Below are 20966 nucleotides of genomic sequence, written 5' to 3'. Positions count from 1 at the left end.
CTGAGCTGGTTTAGCTGCAGCAGGAGTCTGAGGTTTCTGCTGTCTTTGCTGTAGTGGCGGACATCTAGGCAGGCGCCTGGAGAAAGCTGGTGTCGTTTTTTTTTGAGGATAACGACATGGTGGAGGCTTGTAAGGCCGAGCAGGAGTCTTAGGCTTCACCCGAATCAAGGAGGCAAAAGAGCACTCATGTTCAGAGAGATGCTTTGTAGCAGCCTCGATGGAACCATCAAAAAGTTCAGTCCCTTGGCAAGGCAAGTTCGCTATATGATCCTGTAAATTAGAGTCCATGTCCACAATGCGGAGCCAAGTGAGGTGACGCATAGCCACCGCAAATGCAGAAACTCTGAATGAGAGCTCAAAGGCATCGTACGTGGCTTGTAGCATGAAGAGTCGAAGTTGTGATAGAGAACGAATAATCTGTTTGAACTCAGGAAGATACTTCTCCTCAAGAGCCGGGAAAAACTTAGGCATTATTTTGAGGAAATGATTAAAATAAGCCGTGAAAATGTAGTTGTATTTGAGAATTCTATTGGCTATGATCCTGTAAATTAGGGTCCATGTCCACAATGCGGAGCCAAGTGAGGTGACGCATAGCCACCGCAAATGCAGAAACTCTGAATGAGAGCTCAAAAGCATCGTACGTGGCTTGTAGCATGAAGAGTCGAAGTTGTGATAGAGAACGAATAATCTGTTTGAACTCAGGAAGATACTGCTCCTCAAGAGCCGGGAAAAACTTAGGCATTATTTTGAGGAAATGATTAAAATAAGCCGTGAAAATGTAGTTGTATTTGAGAATTCTATTGGCTATCATGGAATTCCAATATAGTCTGTGGACAAACTTGTTCATGGTACGGCCCTCCCTGCCTGGAGGGACCGCAGCATAGATCTTAGATGGTTGAGCTTTCTTTAATGAAGATTCAACAACCAAGGACTGGTGAGATAATTGGGATTTCTCAAACCCCTTACAAGGGACGGTGCGATACCTAGATTCCAGTTTAGAAGGTATGGCCTAATAGAGTAAGGAGTTTCCATATTCCTTAGGAATATTTGTTTTAAGACAGGAGTCTTGGGAAGCCTCAAGGTCTCCTTGGGTGGATGAGGCAACACCATGTCGGCCAAGTACTCAGGAGTGTACTTAGAGTCAGAGTGGAGATCCAGCTGAAGAGCTTTCCCCATGTTAAAGACAAATCTCGCAAATGAGGCAGACTTGGAGGTAGACAGTTCCTCAGGAGAAGGAGAGCGATACCTAGGAGCAAGTCCCCGGTCTTCTTGGGGACCAGGAAGTACCGGGAGTAAAACTCCCGCCCCCGTTTACCAGAGGGGACTTCCTCCACCGCCCGCAGGCGAAGAAGGGCCTGAGCTTCCAGGAGAAGCAGGGGCAATTGCGCCCGATTGGAAGGACACGTGCTTAGTGGACTGTCAGGAGGCAACTCCCGGAAATTCAGGGAATAACCGTTCGCAATCACGGCGAGGACCCACCCATCAGATATTATGCGCTCCCAACTCGGGTAAAAGGCCCTGAGACGGCCCCCGATGGGGAGGGGGTCCGAAACTAGCACGGAGGGGGCCCGCCCCCATCTGCCCAGACAGTCAAAAGGACGGGGCAGGCTTAGCCATGGCCGGCGGCTGAGACTTCGGCAAAGCCCAGAAATGCGCCTGCTGACGTCTTGGAGGCGGGTGCGAAAAAGCCGGGGTCGACTTCTGGGGGTACCTCCGAGGAGGCGCATGATAGGCCCTTAAAGCAGTCGGCTTCGCCTTGGACCGCACCAAGGAAGCAAAGGACCTCTCATGCTCCGAAAGGAGCTTAGTAGCCGCCTCAATCGAGTCGTCGAACAACTCGTTCCCCACACAGGGAAGATTTGCCAGGTGATCCTGGAGATTAGGATCCATGTCAACCAGCCGGAGCCATGCCAGCCGGCGCATGGCTACCGCAAAGGCGGACATGCGGGACGAGAGCTCAAAGGCGTCATACGCCGCATGAAAAAGATGGAGGCGAAGCTGTAACAGAGAATCAACCAGTTGCCCCAAAGGCAACCCGGCGGGAGGCGGGCAAGTCGTCCTGGAAGGTGGGCAAAGACCAGACCAGGAACTTGAGGTATGAAGTGAAAGTGAACGAATAGTTCAGGACACGGTTTGTTATCAAAGAATTTTGGTAAAGTCTCCGTCCAAATTTGTCCATTGTCCGGCCCTCCCGGCCCGGTGGGACCGCCGCCGAAACACGGGACGGGTGGGACTTCTTGAGCAAGGATTCAACCAGTAAAGACTGGTGAGACAACTGCGCTCACTCAAACCCCGGGCAGGAAACCGTCCGATATTTAGATTCCATTTTTGGCGGAACTGCAGTGACCGCTTAAGGGGTCTCCAAGTTGCGGATAAAGGCCTGACGGAGCACCGGGTTCAAGGGGAGCTGAAGAGACTCCTGGGGCGGAGATGGCATGTCAAGTTCCTCCAAAAACTCCTTCGTGTACTTGGAATCCGTCTGGAGGTCCAGATGGAGAGCCCGCCCCATGTCCTGCACGAACTTCGTAAAAGAGGATGGACAGCATACCCCCTATCCTCAGGAAGGATGGCTGAACGGGACCGCTGTGCAGCCGAAAAAGAGGGGGAAGCCTCCCGCGAATAGCGAGGTTCCCTCTCAGCCCCCCCGCATCCCGAACCCCAGGACACAGCACTGAGGGAGTGAGTCGGGGTCAAGGACTGACGGTGCCTCGAGGAGCCCCGCGGGGAAGACCCCGGAGTGCAAGGCACAGAAGACCTCCGACGGCTCGGGGACGGGTCCCCGGACCCCCCCGGAGATCAATGAGAAGTCAGAGCACCTCGGCCCGGAGCCCCGGACCGAGGCAGAGTCAAAAGCAACCTGGGATTCAAAAGAGACAACTCCGAAACCCGGAGAGGCCCCGCAGCACGTAACCCCGGAGAACAACCCCAGCGCGGAGGGGAGTCCCGGGCACGCTTAGCCAGCCGCCGGGATGGGGTCGACGCAGGCTTCGACCGGCGCTTCGCCCCCAGGCGCCCCGAGGGCGAGGAACGCCTCGAGGCCCGGGACGAAGAATCAGAGGAAGAGAGATGCTGGGAGTGGCGCACCTTGCCCCGAGGGGCCTCGACGCGAGGCTCAGGCTGGTCCGGCGCACGCGAAGTTGAGGCCGGTTGCAAGTGGGCCAACGCCGAGGAGAGCTCCGAGGATATCATGGCCTGGAGCATGTCCTGAAAAACATGCACCGATAGCATTGAAGGCATATCGGGTGCCGTAGTGCACTCCACCAAGGGCGACCTCGACGCCAAGTATTCCCGTGTGGTGGAGGCACAACCCGAAGGCTTGAAGGGCTTAGACGGGGCCAGGGGCAGAGTACCCCCCCTTGCACGGCCAGAGCCCCCGAGGATGACTTCTTTGCTGGCGTCGAACCTGAAGAGGTGACTTACCCGGAGCTGACAACTTCGAGGCCGAGGTCTTCGAGGTCGAGGACAGCTGAGGCGGGGCCGAGGTCATCGAGGCCGAGGTCAAGGCAGGGGCCGAAGCCGAGGCCAACGTCGAAGCCGAGACCGAGGGCAGCTCCACTGCAAAAAGATCCGAGCTTGGAAAGTAGCTCACCGGTGGCAGGAGTCCATAGGATGATCAGCCCCCAGACACAAGATGCACCACTGATGAGGGTCGGTGATCGACAGAAGCCGATCACACCGGGTGCACTTTTTAAACCCGGACAAGGGCCGGGACATAAGCAAAAAGAAAGGCCGCGGCCAATTGAGGCCACGATAACCCGGGAGACCCCGGATGCCGAACAACCGCGAACTACGCGAAAAGAAAAAAACAAGCAGGAAAGAAAAACGCACAGCGACTCCAATGAAAAACAACAAAGCCGTGGTGCTAGAAGGCACTTTGGAACGGAGTGAAAAAGAACAGGACTTTCTGGCTCTGCGGAAAACTTAGAACTGGAGACCACGAGGAGGGGATGCGCCCTCTAGTGGAGCAGGAAGGCACACACATGCTTGGTGCAGCACAGCAAACTTGAATCTTCAATCAAGTTTGCTTGAAAAGCTGTCCACGTCGGGGCTTCGTAGATGACGTCACCCACATGTGAGAATATACTGCCTTCTTGTCCTGGGATAAAGGAAAAGCATATTCGTACATGCCATTTGAATACAGGTGCAACTTCCATGGGTAAAAGTATCCACAGAATTTGCATCTATGTGGGCAGCTATGAAAAATTCTTCCCATCACCAAAATATTTTTTAAAATTATCTTTCGGTTTAAAAATAACTCATACAATTTAGACCTTGTGTTTAAGGCTGAATTTTAGACATAGCAAGATGAGAATTCTACGATATTACAAACTACTCATAGATTGTAAGCTCTTTTAAGCAGGGTGTGTCTCTTGTGCATTTAATGCACAGTGCTGCGTGTGTCTGGCAGCGCTACTGAAATAATAAATAGTAGTAGTAGCAGTAAATAGTCAAGACTGTGTAGTGCTCTGAACTGTATACAGGCACTGCTCACTCTAAGCTGAGCAGGTGACTTCCAACTGTAATGTTATCAGTAGGAGGTGGTGCTTCAATACTGTTTCAATCTCTAGGGATAAGTGGGGTCCCTAAAGTCCTACTGAACTTGACCGTTCCTCACCACTGAAAATATAATAGTGAAATAGCACCCCACCACTGACAGGACTGTAGTCAGAGGATTCTAGCTCAGCTTAGAGCAGGGATCTCAAAGTCCCTCCTTGAGGGCCGCAATCCAGTAGGGTTTTCAGGATTTCCCCAATGAATATGCATTGAAAGCAGTGCATGCACATAGATCTCATGCATATTCATTGGGGAAATCCTGAAAACCCGACTGGATGCCCTCAAGGAGGGACTTTGAGACCCCTGGCTTAGAGGGAATAGTGCTTACAAAGATGCATAATGCTACTTTATAATGCTACACATAGCAGAGTTAAAAAATCACAATTCCTTTTCTATCCATGCTTCCATCACCTGTTGGCTCCTATAAGATGGGACTAGCTTTATCATAATTAGTCTTTTGCTTACAGATATACACTACAACCAAAATCTCTATATACACGTAAAGAAAGGGATGAGGGGAGGACTGTGTCACACTTAACTCGAGCAAAAGGTGCTACTTACAAGCAGGGCAGCATTTACCTATGGGCAAATAATACAGATGGCCTGAGCCCTGCATAACAGGGGGCCCAAAGTAAAAAATGGTTATGAGGTATCAAGTGCTCTCTTGCCAAAAAGAAAGACTCGCATCAGATTGGGTCTGGAATAACCTAAACCCCTGATCCTGGTGATGTGCAATGTAATTTGGCCCACCGATATGTTAAAATTTTCACAATATTATTTTGATTTATTGTAAATTTGCTGATTATTTTGGTGTATTATTTTTAAATATTGTTATCCGCCTAGTATCCGATTGGAGCTTACTGTAGAACAGGCTATAAATATTATATAGAATAGAATATATGGCCTTTCCAGGTAATTCCAAACACAAACGAAATAGTGGAAACAATGGTCTTGATGTAAAGGTTTTAATGACAATTGTTCTTAACAAATGAAGGTGATGCAGTCAAAACAAAGTTAATCCATGAAACACACAGGAAGTACCGTATTTTCACCCATATACCGCGCACCCGTGTAAAACGCGCACACAGGTATAGCGCGCGGGGAACAGAAATTTATGTAAAAAATTTTTTACTATAGCGCGCACACGTGTATACCACACATGCCGCCCCGACTCTCCGTTCGCCGCCCTGACTCTCCTCTCGCCGCCCTGACTCTCCTCTCGCCCGCCCCGACTCTCCTTTCTGAAGGACCGCTCGCGCCCCCACCCGAAGGACCGCTCGCACCCCCACAGCCTTCCCACCCCCTCCCTTCCCCCTCCCGCATGGAGAAGCTGCCTACCGTTGTTTCCGGATGCCAGTGAGCCCAGCTGCTTCCTCTGCCGGCGGTCCCGCCCCTTCTCTGATGTCAGAGAAAGGGCGGGACCGCCAGAAGAGGAAGCAGCGCAGCACAGGGCTCTGAGAAGGGGCAGGACTGCCGGCAGAGGAAGCAGCTGGGCTCACTGGCATCCGGAAATAACGGTAGGCAGCTTCTCCATGCGGGAGGGGGAGGGGGGATGCTGTGGGGGTGCAAGCGGTCCTTCGGGGTGGGGGTGCGAGCGGTCCTTCGGGGTGATGAATCGGACGTTGGGGGGGGAACTATGTAAAAGAAAATTTGTACAACGCGCTCACGCGTATAACGCGCATGGTTATGCACGGTTTGTAAAATCGTGTATAACGTGCGCGTTATATGCATGAAAATATGGTAAATGTGGTGTGGACCCGACACGGTCTATGTTTTGGTTGTAAATAACTTTCTTCTGGGGTCCGGTCAGATTGTAACACAAATGTAGAACCTGCTGAGTCTGTCTGCAAGAGAATTGTGTTCCCCTCGAATGTATACTGCTTTCAAAAATATGTTGCGAACAATCGCCCATGTCCAAATCTTCTGAACCTCTAGACAAGGAGAGAACCCGTGCCTCCTTGCTTGTTTATGTAATACATTGCAACCTGATTGTCCGAGTGAATTAGGAGGATGTGGTTGGTCACAATGTGCTGAAAAGCTTTGAGAGCACTGAAGATCGCTCCGAGTTCTAAGAGATTTTTATGACAAAGCTGGTCTTGGGCAGACTAGTGACCTTCAGTGCAAAGACCATCTAGATGAGTCCCCCCCCCCAAGCATAGGTGGACGAATCTATGATCAGAACCTTCTGATGTAGAGATGAGCGGAACAAAAACCCTCTGGGTTCATCCACCACTGTAGAGACTGTCAAAGTGAAGATGCAAATGTGTTGAGACAATGGGTCGAGAGCTTGGGACCACTGAGAAGCGAGAGTCCATTGAGGGGTCCTGAGATGAAGCCTTGCAAATGGCTTAACATGCACTGTGGAAGCCATGTGACCCAGGAGCACCATCATTTTGTCTGGCCAAGATTGATGGAAGATGGTAAGTCTGATCGCAAAGCTGAATCAAATTGTCTTGTCTTTACTGAGGTAGAAACGCCCCAAAATGTATGGTGTTTAACAGAGCTCCAATAAATTGGAGATTCTGGGAGGATTGAAGTTGGGATATAGGAAAACTGATTTCGAACCCCAACGGTTGAAGGAAGAGAACTGTCAACAGAATTGCTGCCATCAACCCTTGCGAGGTTGTGTCCTTGATCAGCCAATCGTCCAGATAGGGAAACACCTGGAGACCTTGAGCCCTCAACGCTGCTGCCATTATAACCAGGCACTTGATGAATACTCTGGGAGAGGATAAAGGCGAAAGGGTAGGACTCTATTGGTAATGGTGCTGCGCCACCTGAAATCTGAGGAATTTCCAGGAGGACGGATGCACTGGAATATGAGTATAAGCTTCTTTCAGATCTAGAGAGTATAGCCAATCATTGTGATCTAAGAGGGGATATAAAGTTGCTAAGGACAACATACAAACTTTTCCTTCACTAAAAACTTGTTCAGGCCTCTGAGGTCTAAAACTGGACATACACCTCCCAACTTCTTTGGAACTAGGAAACAACGGGAGTAAAATCCCCAATTCCTCTGGAGAGGTGGAACCTCTTCTATTAAATTGAGAAGAAAAGATTCTCTCTCTCTTGAAGAAGGTATGTTTGTTAAGGGTTGAAAGAGGACTATCTTGGAGGATGATCTGGAGGTATAGTGATGAAGTAAAGAGAGTATCCCTCTCAAATGACTTTTAGAACCCAGAGGTCTGAAATTATTAATTTTCAACGGTGACAATACAATTGGAGCCAACCTCTGATTGGTTGAGGCAGAGGCTGGGAAAGAGGAACAGCGGCTATGCTCTCTAGAAGCTCATCAAAACAATTGAGCAGGCTTTGAAGGAGCTGTTGATTGAGGTTTCCGAGGACACTGTTGCTTTTTCTGCTGCGGTCTAGGAGGAGCAGCTGGTTTTGAAGAAAAACGCCTTTGATATCAAGGAGGCTTAGAAGTTGAAGGCTTAGGCTTGGATTTAACTAAAGCATCCCAATGTTTCTTATGGTCAGTGAGCTTTTGTGTAGCATTTTCAATAAAGTCACCAAAGAGCTCATTTCCTAAGCAGGGAATGCTAGCTGATCTGTCCTGAAGATTGATATCTATATCTGAGACGTCTCATGGCTACTGAGGCTCTGGATGGTAATTCAAAGTCATCATAAGCTGATTTTGTCATATACCTTCTAGCTAAGTTAAAAGTGCAAAATATATGATGAAATTCCTGCAGATGTTGAGAAGGAATGTATATATCAAAAGAAGGCAATTTTTGAACCAGATGCTTAATATAGCAGGAGATATAGAAATTGTAGTTTAGTCCTCAAGATTTATTTAGTCCTCAAGAAATATTTAAAAGAAAAATTGGGAGGCAAATGGCAAAAAATTGGACAATGTTAGACACGACTTCTTAGCTCTGTGGAAAACTAAGAACTGAGGATCCGCAAGCCTACGTTAGGCGGGAAGGCACTCACGGTACAGGCAGTTCGTGAACTTTCTCAAGTTCTTAAAGTGGTGATGCACTTTTAAATCCGTCCGTACGCTTGTCCTGGGATAAGAACAGTTGCCTTTCTTCTGCTGGTGGGAGAGGATGAGGAATGAGTTACTGAGAGGATTATGCTTAGTAGCAAAAACAAGAGGCATACCAACAGCACCCCAAGGAAGGGCACCCCTCATACACTGTGCCTTCTGTGGTCATACAAGACCAAAACCAGACAGGGCAGCAGACACTTACTGCATGAGCCATTACTTAAAGAACAATGTGTGTGCTTTTTCTATAAACTTAGCCCATCAAGATTTCTATTCAGCTGTCATGCTCACAAGTTACTTAATTATAGGGTATTTCTGGGGCAAGTCATACAGCTTAGTTTGGTTGACAGGGAATTCCAAGGGAGTTGTATTACATTTTTGACGATGTCTGGATATTTTTAGTAATGTATTTTCACTCAGTGTCACATTGCAGAGGAGATGATAAATATTACAGACGGGTAAATGTCAAAGCATCAGAAATAAGATCAAGCACCTAGGCAATGTTGAATGCTAAAAACCAAAAGGACGTCAACTGAGAAGAAATACATGACTCCCTCCATCCCTCCCCCAAATAGACTTCTAGCTATGCTCCTGCTTACAATATATAGTAGGCGGCAAAAGTAGAGAGGTAGGCGTACCACAAAAAAAGCCAAGAAACAAAAAGTGTGCCCTAAAAGAAAATCAAACACAGAGTTTTGTATTAAAAAAAATATTTACTAATATTGAGTGATTAAATAAAATCTGACATATTTCACCATCAGGCTGCATGAGGAGATGATGCTGAACAAAAACAACCAGAGCTACAGTTTATGGGACAATGATACCAAAGGTGGCAGCTCCATATAGTCTACTATATGTTCCAGACAGAACACATTCCAATTATTAACTTAGAATCAGTATAATTGGAATGTGTTCTCTGTAGAACACATTGTGATCTATACAGAGCTGCTACTCTTTGTATTAGTATTCCATAAACTGTGGAACCCTAGTCATAACCGTTTAACTTAACATCTAATCTAATACTTAGTTTTGTATATCGAGTCCTCAATTTGAGAAAGCTCGACTCGGTTTACAATAGTTAGAAAAGATAATAAAAATATGAAACGGTGATTAAATTAAGCAAGTAACAATATAGCAGGAATAGAAGAGAAATTAATTATCAAAGTGTTTGGTAAACAGAATGGTTTTCAAAGATTTGCGAAAGGGTGAAAGAGAACTAGAACTTCGCAGAAAAAGTGGAAGATCATTTCAAAGTTGGGTGAACTTGAAGGACAGGGATTGACCAAAACTCCTGATGCAGTCTGATGGCGAAATATGTTGGGAGTTCACTCAATGCCAATAAATACCTTATAATACTTTTATAATACACAGCTCTAATTTTGGTTTTCTTTTTAATGTAAAGCAGCGGTTCAGAATTCAGATAAAATTATTAAGCAACACATTTAAAATAAAATCAGAGAAAATATTTTTCCTCACAATGTGCAATTAAGCTCTGGAATTTATTACTGAGGATGTGGTAAAAGAAGTTTGCATAACTGGGTTTAAAAAAGGGTCAAACAAGTTTCAGGTAGAAAAGTTCATAAACTGGTGTTAACAAGGCAGAGTTATGCCAGAGCTACTGCTTATCCCCCAGGGTAAGCAGCATGGAACCTAATTACTTTTTGGTATCCTGCCAGGTACTCATGACCTGGACTAGTCGCTCTTGGAAACAGGACACTGGGTTTGACAGACAGAGTCAGTCCCAGAATTTGAGTTCTTATATTCTTAAAATCTCACTATTGCTGCTTCTGAGGTTTTCTGTGTGGGCAGGTCCTTTGAGGGTTTCATGCAGAGTATTGTTTTGTTGTTAACTTAAAAATCGTAAAACTGCATAACAATAGAGTTTTAAAAAATTCTGGAATGGAATGTCCATAGGTGCAGCCAATATGGCACTTTACAGCCCAGTTTTATAAGTCAACAAACTCAATGGACTGAGCTGCACTGGGGCCTCAGCACATTTATTTCCTCCTATGTACTCAAGTCAATTTTTAGTGCTTAGGATTTCAGAAAGTTCCTACTTAGTGTGTCCCTCCACTATGAACCAGAGAACTGCGCTGCCTCCTCCGAGCCCCTGCACAGGCACCATACTTACATATGAACACAGTAAGACCACCTGAATAATGAACTTTGGTAAGCAAATTTTTATTATTTTTTATTAATTGACTATTAATGAAGAGATTCACCCGAAGCCTAAGGTTGTGGGTTTGAACCCAGCGCTGCTCCTTGTGACTCTGGGCAAGTCACTTAATTTCCCATTGCCCCACGTACATTAGGTAGATTAAGAATCTGCCGGGATAGATAGGGAAAAATGCACAAGTACCTAAATGTAAACACCACTTAGACAACCAACGAAGGGCGGCATATAAATAACTAATAAAACTGGAACCTTGGTTTACAATACATTGAATAGTAATCAGGTACTTTAAATATTTTATAAAGGGGGATATGATGGGATGGGGAGGGGAAGTTACAAAGAAAAAAAATGTTTGTGAAACATCTTTACTCAAGAAATATGGAAGAAAATGTGTTTTTAGTTGGAGTCTACCCAAGCATTTTAACTGTCAAACATGTTCTATAACTCTTCAAAGAGCCCTTTTTGCACAGGTTCAGTGCAAGAAAGGAGTGTAACTTTCCAAAGTCAAACACATTAAACTACCTCAATAAACAAAACAAAAACCCTCCATTTGTGACTGATTTGCTGATCTTCATTGTTCTAAATTAATGCTTTAATTTCCAAAATTTTCAATCCTTCTCAAATAATCCTGGAGACTATGTGGCAATTCTGAGAAGTTAAAATATCATAAATATCAGATTTGGAACTGCTTGACAATTCAAGCCTAGCAATAAATGGCTATATCACATGTAGCACAGACAACTGGCTTCCAAAAACAAAACTTAAAAAAAAAAACCCTCAATGTTCAGATTATTGGAGGACCTACCTTGTGCATCTCCACCAGAGGTCAGAACTGCAATAGCTTTTCCAACACCGAGAACTTGTGCATCATGAGCTTTGCCTGGCAAGTGAGACATTTTCTTTGCTGGAAAGCAAAATATTTAAAGTAAGAGAAATATTGTAGTATTGTCTGCCTTCTATCTCTCTCCTACTTTGCTCCCTCTAGCAACAGTGGCATCACAAGCCTCCTTAGTGAGAGGCACTTGCTATACATAGTGTCGGCCCTTTAGCAATGACAAGCCAAAATGTCATAGGTTATGTTTCATGCAGAGTCAGCCACAACTAATCCTATGTGAACAGACTAGGCCTGTCAGCAGTTTTCATTTCAATTCAGAAATTTGAATTATCTAGGACATCAATTCCCTATAATGGATTCACTTTATTGTGGTACACCTTCCTAAACATCATCTTCTGTCCACACCTCCACCCATTCTTTCACACTCCCCCCCACCAAAATCCCATTCCCTCCACCATCTCCAATACTCCTGGCACAATCTTCTTTCCTTTCCTTCTCCTCTGCCCCTAAGTGATACTTTTGTTTTATTTATAACTTTTCTTTATTGGTCAATACATAAACAAAGTGCAAAAAGCTTTTAGTGAATACTATGAAAAAGTAGAACATAATATCAACATGGAACATGCCAAACAAAGCAATGACCAATCCAGTTTTTCAAACAAAAATCAAGTTTTTGTCCCAAGCCCTGCCACCACTATAGCCAACCTCCTTCAAAACAAAGAGAAAGAAACTTGCACAGTAAGAGCATTCCATCATAAAAATAAGGTAATATCAATACAAGTCAACTATACTGCTTAAAGGTTTACCCTTTCACAAGTAACACTATGAGGATTTATTTTACTTTCTAACTCTCTCCACACACCTAGCTGGGATAATCATCTACCACTCTCCCAGTGACACCTCCAGTTCTACAGTATGAACTGCACAGGACCAGTGGGTCTCTCATGAGATGACAAAACATAGAAACATAGAGTATGACAGCAGAAAAGGGCCAGCGGCCCAACAAGTCTGCTCATTCAAGAACCTCCCTCCTTTGAGAATCCATTTTTTAAGTATAACTCTGCAGCAACCCCACTTGTTTGTCCCATCGTCTCTTGAAGTCGAGCAGGTTACTGGCCTCGACTACCTGGCGTGGAAGACCATTCCATCGATCAATCACTCTTTCGGTGAAGAAGTATTTCCTAGTGTCATCATGAAATCTTCCCCCCTTAAGTTTTAGCGGATGGCCTCTTGTCACCGTGGGACCCGTAAGAAAAAAGATTTCTTCCTCCATCTCAATGTGGCCCGTGATATATTTGAATGTTTCTATCATGTCCCTCCTTTCTCTGCGCTTTTCGAGAGAGTACAAGCGCAGTCTGCTCAGACGTTCTTCAAATGGGAGATCTTTAAGTCCCGAGACCATCCTAGTGGCCATTCTCTGGATCGACTCCATTCTCTTCACATCCTTTTGATAGTGTGGCCTCCAAAACTGGACACAGTACTCCAGGTGAGGTCTCACCATGAATCTGTATAACGGCAGTATGACTTCAGGCTTTCGGCTAATAAAGCTCCTTCTGATGCAACCCAGCATTTGTCTAGCCTTGGCTGAAGCTTTCTCCACCTGATTATTCTGACTACAAAAAGAAGCCCGCAGAGGAGGAGATTGCAGCAGAAGGAAAATACTGGAGGCGGTTCTGGAGGCCAGGGTGTGGGGTGAAGAGATGGAAGCAAAAGACTGTGCTCCACCAAGCAACACTTGTGGTAGATTTGGCACATCCCAGCTTTTCTCCCTACAATCAGCTCTGGAGTACAGTTATTAAAATAGGCCCTATTGAACTTAATCCTCTGATATTCAGAATGATTTAAGTAGGCAGGAGAAGGTCCAAATTGCTTAAATCATTCTGAGTCACCCAATTGCTGATATTCAATGTACTACATCGGGCAGTGCCACTGAATATCATATCTCTGACCACTCACAAAAAATGGGCAGGTAAAGGGCAGTACAAGAGACATTAGAGAGGAGCCCAGAGTTATGCAGGTAGGGCCAATATTCAACGTCAGTACTCGCATCACTAAAGCAACCTAATTTAGGACAGCTCAAGAGTACTATCCCACTGATAAGGGATCACAAATTACTGTAGAAATAAAAATAAAGCAGACAAAAATTGAACTGGGAACCCCAAGAAGATATAATCAGCATGTACTGTAACACTGGAGAAAAGGAAAAGCATTTTCTAGTGAACACAATACAAAGATTTACCAAAGCTAAAATATTTCAGTTAATACGTTAAAAATAAAATGCATTTTTCTACCTTTTGCTGACTAGACATTTTATTTTGAAATGAAAGTTCCAGTTCCACTTTTCTGCTTTCCTGTCTGTCCTCTGTTAATTGTACTTAAAGCGACTGTTGTCCATGTGTCTTTTCTCCTGTCTTGTTCTATTCCCTCACTACATCTGCCTCTGGCACACCGATCTTTCTTTTTTAGCTCTTTCCTCTATTTTCTTTTCTGCCTCTTTGTCCACTCATTCATCTTCCTCACCCTTTTTATACCATTCAGCTACCTATCAAATTTCCATATCCTTCTTTCTCACTCACTAGTTTTCCCATTTCGCCATCTCACTCATTTCCCTTTCATCTTTAATCTACTCCCCATTACCATATTTCTACCCCCTGTAATCACTATCCCACTCTCATTCATTCCCCTCCTCTCCCACATGGTTCCACTATTCCCAGTATCTTCCTCCTTCCTAGCTCTGCATCTGCACTCTTTACTCCCCTCCCTACCCTTGTAGCCTATTTCCCTTGACCTTTCCACCTCCCCATGAAGCACCACACTTGCCATCCCTCTTACCCTCCCCCATCTTTCTCTCTTACCTCCTCCACCTTCCCAATTCAGCATATTTCCCTCCCTTCTACCCACCTGACTCGTGTCTAATTCTCCTCTCCCCCATGTCCATTTCTAACTCTTTCTTTCCTCCCTCCAGTTGTCTAGTAGATCCAGTTTATTTCTCTACTCATTGTCTGTCTTCACAATTGTCTCTATTCACCAGCATCAGTGATTCCTATATACTGCCTGCAGCTGACCGCAAAGCCTTCCTTCTTTTGAGTACTACCCAGGTGGAAATAGAAAGTTGCGTCAGAAGGCAGCGGTATGCAGCAGAGAGGCTTCTGGGGAAGATGCAGGCAGTATAAAGGAATCACTGCCAGTTTCTCTTTGAGAAGTGAAGCTCAGTAAGGAAGGGAGTCAGAAAGGGAGGGAGATGCAGTACTGTAGGAGCCCAGCTTGTTGCCCCATGACAGCTGTCAAGGGTGCACTGTTGCTGGGTGGGCATGAGCCCAAAGTGGGTAGGTATAGGCCCTCCCAGGCCAACCTGTTGCTATGCTCCTGATTTTAAGGTTTATTTACTAGTACTGTGATGTGCAATAAGGTGTGTTACTCACCACAGCTTCTATTCATTGACAATATTTTATTTATTTATTGTTTCTTATATACTACCTGCAAGCCCAAAGGCTACTGAAGCAGTATACATTCAGAAACTGAAGGTAATTTCATAATGTATGCTAACAGTTAGTAAAATGACCCCTTCATTCCCAATGAAAAGCACACAGGTAAAATAATTTTTAGTACAAAAAACTGGAGAAATGTATATTTTTCTAGAGAAATAGGTGGAGGACCCCCTTCTAAATAAGGCATTCAAGTTATGTATCAAGAACAAGTCTCCTGCAAAATGTCATAATAAAGCAGTCACATAACCATTTTTATACTTTGGCAAGCACACCTCATCACCTAGTACCATCAACTCCCCTCCTTCTACAACTCTCTTCCTTCTACCACCCCTCCGGGACCCATGAGAAAAACCTTACTATCGCCTGGAATTTGAGGACACTCCCACTCCTGGATGTGACAGTGCTCTTCCTTGGAACCTCGGCATACTGCTATGATAGGATAGAAGATTTAGATCCAGAGTGGCGGGCTCATGATTTTTACAGAAACAATTTATTTGAAGACACCTCCTAATAGTTTGTGCCTGAGACAGTAAAGCATGAGTGGGCAACTCCAGTTCCTGAGGGCCAAAAACTAATCAGATTTTAATATACCCATAGTGAATTTACATAAGACTTTTCCATACATATTGCCTCAATGGCATGCAAATCTATTTCCTGAAAAATTATGACTCTCAAGGACTACATCATTTACTACTATTACTACACTGACCTTATTACCCCATGTCAACAGAAACACATAAGAACATAAGAATAGCCTTACTGGGTCAGACCAATGGTCCATCAAGCCCAGTAGCCCATTCTCATGGTGGCTAATCCAGGTCACTAGTACCTGGCTAAAACACTAGTATGACAGCTTTACACCTGTAAAGCATTTAGAGGTGTTAGCCTTGCTTAACAACCAACAAAAATGGTAGAGGCTGGTGATACCTTACAGACTAACTATATTGAGCCATGAACTTTCAGGAAGACGACGTCATTTTATCAGATGCATGAAGACCTGTAAAAACAGAATGCTCTGCGCCAATTTCATATTCTTACATTCTGTTAGTTTTTGCTTCCATGCTTCCCTAAGGAGGTTATGTCTTACGTTATTCCCAAATTTACCATGATTGTTTGATCCAGACTCCAGAGCTGTTTTTAACTTTGGAAAATGATGATTTCTTGTACAGTATCCCCTGAATTCCAAATTTAAACACAATACTGAGTTGTGTGAGCAACTAAATTAGTTAAGAAGCAATAACACTCAATAATTGTCTGCTAACAATCAATTACTAGTGTTTATTGGCACTGATTTGTAGTTGCCCCCTATGCAATTCTATCAAGAACCATGCCTACATTTTCTAGTGCACAATCTGAAATGGAGTGTAGTCATGGGAGGGGTACAGGAGAGTTATGTGCAGTGTTCTGAATTTGGGGGCTGTGTGCCCAAATTCTGCATCAGTATTTATACCAGGTTTCAATTGATGTCAAGTCCTCACACCCAAAGTTGGGCACGGGAATCCGTACAAAGCGCTAGTCTCAACCTGGAGAGCTCTTTAAAAAATAGATTTTTCCAGGTCCCCTATATTTCAGTGCCATTTACTGAATTCAGCACTATGCCACTGAGGTATTTTAATGTCTTTCATATTCATCTCTTGGATTATATACAGCCTTACCTCACAGGACTCTAGGTACAGACTGCACCATTCTGACAGCTCTTTTCTGGATTCTGCCTCTACTCTGTACACGTCTTCAGAGAGCACCCACCTCCATAATGGGACGCAGCATGCTAAGAGGATCTCATCATAATTTGCGGAGGCACTCTTGCCTTCTTTTTTTCTGCAAGTTAACCATCTTTCTTATAAACTGCAGCATCGACTGCAGTGATTGCTATCAAATGTATTTTGCTTAAGTGGATGGAACCGGAGGCACCTGACTATTCCCTCTGGCGTAGTCACATGATTACGTTGCTCTCTTGGGAACGGAGGGGAGTTCAGGCAGTGGCGTACCTAGGGTATGTGGCACCCGGGGCCCATCATTTTTTGACACCCCCCCATGTAAAAAAATATTTTTTGTAATGACCATGAAACGGAATAAATGGTCAGAATAGAAACAGGCAGTGAAAATTTTCTTATATTCCAAACATAACATAACTTATGTCTCAATTGTCATGACATCAGAAGTACATATGGAGTAGTTGCAGGTGATGCTTGGGACAGTTCTGATTGTGTTAGTTCGGTTTTATGTGTTTTTTGAATAGAAGGGTTTTTATTTCTCTTTGAAGGTTTTGCAGTATGTGGTCGATGTCAATTGGTTGTAGGGTTGGGGGTCGAGTGTTGCAGCTCGAATGGCTAGGAGGTTGTTGAACAGTTTTTTCTTTCGACGTTTTTGGTTGGAGAGTGTGTGAATGGTGCGTGAGTTCTCCTATGTCTGTTTGAAGTGGATTGAATTATTTAGCTGAAGAAATTAGTTACCCCCTCATCCCATACACATTAATTCTCTTCCATTTTTGTTCCCATTATAAAAAACACTGATAAGTTCCCAGAAAAAAAATACATTAAAATAAGAAGTGAAAACAAAGGCCCCTACAGATGAGAACATAACATAAGAATAGCCTAACTGGATCAGACCAATGTCCATCATGCCCAGTAGCCCATTCTCATGGTAGCCAATCCAGGATACTAATACCTGGTCAAAACCCAAAGAGTAGCAACATTCCATGCTACCGATCCAGGGCAAGCAGACACTTCCCCCATGTCTTAATAACAGATTATGGACTTTTCCTCCAGGAATTTGTCCAAATCTTTCTTAAAACCAGCTACACTATCTGCTTTTACCATAACTTCTGGCCACTTCATTTTTAAGTTTAGATCTTTCCTTTCAAACAGAGACCTTGCTAGATGTCAAATACAGCACAAGGTAACTTCACATGGACTTAGCTGTGCAGGAAATGTGAATCTCCTCATACACCCACCATATAGTGCAAAGGTCTGTTTTTTTCTTTCGATCACTACATAGCCTAATGCCACACAAGCAGCGCTGTTACAAACATATTCTGTAGGTCAATGCTAAGGATAACAAAGTTTCCTTCCTTGGACCAGAAGGAGATACTGATAAACCACTGGAAGAGATCCCAACACAACACCCAAAGACCCACTCAGTGTGTGAACCAGTTGAGTGGAGTGGACTAACTGGGGGGTGGAAATGGGCCCGAAGTTTGCTCAGCAGAATTTCCCAGACCACCTCTTCCTCTCAACACATTGACACGCTGCCACCACCACCACTAGAAACACCTCACTGGGTAGGCCAGCTATGCTATAAACTTTATAAAACACATTATTATATTTTCTTATAAAGCACATATTTTAACTGAACTCTCTGACATCCTCAGCCTTTCCATTCACAAAAATAGAAGGAAGAAAAGTTCCCATTTCCTGCTGTTTCATGTCCCCGGCCTATACAATATTTTTTTTCTGCAGACCCTTCAAAAGTCTGACCAAATCCTCGTTTCACTTGCATTATAAAGTACTGAGAATGCCATCTCTCCCCAATCCCAGGTCCTAAAGTCTAAGACAGTAGCGCAAACTAATGCTGCCAGATTCAGGAAAAAAAATTTCGATTCGATTCAGCCTATTGAATTGGTTTTTCAATTCGATTTTCCTGCCCAGTTGGGTGATTTTTTTCAAAACTCCTGGTGGGTTTTATAGCTTTTTCACCCCCTTTGGCTTCTCCTAACCACACTGGCGCTGTGGTATAAATAAAATAAAGAAACAAAAAGGAATTTTCCTCTCTCTGTTAAATCCTAGCTCACGTTTGCAGTCTAACACCAGCTCTGTCAGGATACACATTTCAAATCTGACATATTATAATCACAAAACAGAAAATAAAATTAATTTTTCTACCTTTTGTTGTCTGGTTATATTTCAAATCTTGTTGGTCCAAGGCTCTGGTTTTCTTCTGATAACTTGCTTGCCAGGGTCTCCTTCTTTCTTCTTTCTGCGTGCTAACCATCCATCTGCCAACTCTGTCCTCCCTTTCCATTTCCCTTCCCTCCCCAGGAAGTCTGGTATCTTTCCTTTTTTTCATCTCCCTCCACAGATCCACCTTTTCTTAACTACCCTTTCATCCGGCATCTCTCCCTCCTTCCCCACCACCCCAGAGTCCACCATCTCTCACTTTCTTTTCCCAATTACCCTCCTATCCAGTATCTCTATCCCTCCTCCACACCATCCCTTGTGTCCAATTTCTTTCCCTTTCAGTTCCTTCCCTCCCTAAATCCCATGGTCCATCATTTCTCTCCCTCTCCTCTATTTTCAGACCCATTATTTCTTCATCCCCCCCCAAAGTTTTGAATATGCACGTCTCTTTGAACACCCCCTTCCCTCCGTGTACTTCTAAACCAGGGTCCCCCCCAAAGGCCTGTCCCCCCTTAAAGGTCTGCCTGTCCCCCCTTGAAGGCCTGTCCCACTCCCTTGTAGGCCTGTCCCCCCATTGAAGGCCTGTCCCCCCCACCTTGAAGACCTGCCTGCCTGTCCCCCCCCTGAAGGCCTGTCCCCGCCTTGAAGGCCTGTCCCACCCCCTTGTAGGCCTGTCCCCCCCCTGAAGGCCTGCCTGCCTGTCCCCCCCTTGAAGGCCTGCACCCCCCCCCGAAGGCCTGTCCCACCCCCTTGTAGGCCTGCCCACCCCCTTGTAGACCTGTCCCCCCTTGAAGGCCTGCCTGACCCCCCCTTGAAGGCCTGTCCCTCCCCCTTGAAGGTCTGCACCCCCCCAAAGGCGTGTCCCCCCCCTTGAAGGCCTGCCTGCCTGTCACCCCCCTCCCCCTTGAATGCCTGCCTGCCTGCCCACCCGCCCCACCCCGAAGGACCGCTCGCCCCCCTGGCCTCCCCGCACCACCTATGAAGTAGCACTACCTATGCTCCCGGCCTTGCCGTTCAGTCCCCACCACCACCACCACCCCCGAAGGACCACTCGCCCCACTGACCTTCCTGCACCACCTATGAAGCAGCCGCAGCAGGGTCGCGCGTCAGCTATCCCTGCGCTGCTTCCTGCGCCGCGTTCCCGCCCCTCCTCTGACGTCAGAGGAGGGGCGGGACCGCGGCGCAGGAAGCAGCGCCCAAGCAGCTCAGGGATAGCTGACCTTGCGATCCTGCTGCTTGCTGCTTCACAGGTGGTGCAGGAAGGTCAGTTGGGCGAGCGGTCCTTCGGGGATGTGGGAGGACTGAACGGCAAGGCCGGGAGCACCCCTTCAGGGCTGGCACCCGGGGCGGACCGCCCCTCCCTTGGTACGCCACTGAGTTCAGGACATTTCTTCCTTGCCTGGACGGGCTTTCCAGCGAATTTGGGAGCCCTTTTGGACAACGTTGTCTCCGGTGGCTCGTAGCCGCCTTTTGAACTGCTAGCCCCTGGTATTTGTTATATCCTCTGTATATTATGTTCTGTTTAGCATCAGTGAGGGGGGGGGGTTGTGGGTTGTGTTGATGGGGAGGGTTTGTTGGATTTTTGTGTAAAATTTAGAGCTGCTCTGTTGTTCCTTGCACGTGTTTCTGATTGTTGTTTCTCTTGGTGCTCAATAAAATATACTTGACGATAAACTGCAGCATCCCTCCAGTTCTTACTACTGCCATGTTACATTGTCTTGCAACATTCCTGGCTTGAAAATATGGTACGACATTCAGAAAATCTAACTTGGTATGTATGTAAATGTCTTTATTCAGGCTTTCTGTAAATCAATGCAACCTACTGATAAATGTTCATTGCCTCGTCTCTCATTCCAAAATCCCACTAATCAGCCCATAATGCTTGAACAAAATGGTATAAATCTGTCTGTCTCATGGCAAGAAATAAACTACACAAGAATTCTAGTTTGGATGCTCCTACGGCTACCGCCTTGCATCCAAACTAGAATTCAAGACAATGCAAAAAGGGATAACCCTGGCCTAATTATAA

General features: G+C 45.4%; 1 protein-coding gene across 3 annotated transcripts in view; it reads right to left on the bottom strand.

Annotated features, from left to right (window-relative positions):
* LOC117356327 (ATP-dependent 6-phosphofructokinase, muscle type-like) overlaps window positions 1-20966 on the bottom strand; it is a 240359-nt gene that overhangs the window by 195450 nt on the left and 23943 nt on the right. For 2 of the 3 annotated variants that reach the window (XM_033935393.1, XM_033935395.1), the window contains exon 3: window positions 11524-11622. In XM_033935393.1, coding sequence (XP_033791284.1) covers window positions 11524-11614 — 91 coding nt within the window. In that variant the 5' untranslated portion in view covers window positions 11615-11622. Of the gene's footprint in view, window positions 1-11523; window positions 11713-20966 lie in introns of those variants that run through there. The other variant, XM_033935394.1, reaches the window with a different exon arrangement.

The sequence above is a fragment of the Geotrypetes seraphini genome, chromosome 3 (assembly GCF_902459505.1).
Source record: "Geotrypetes seraphini chromosome 3, aGeoSer1.1, whole genome shotgun sequence".
Classification (NCBI taxonomy): Eukaryota; Metazoa; Chordata; class Amphibia; order Gymnophiona; family Dermophiidae; genus Geotrypetes; species Geotrypetes seraphini.
Note: the sequence above shows the minus strand (reverse complement) of the source record. Positions and strands in the feature narration are given on the sequence as shown.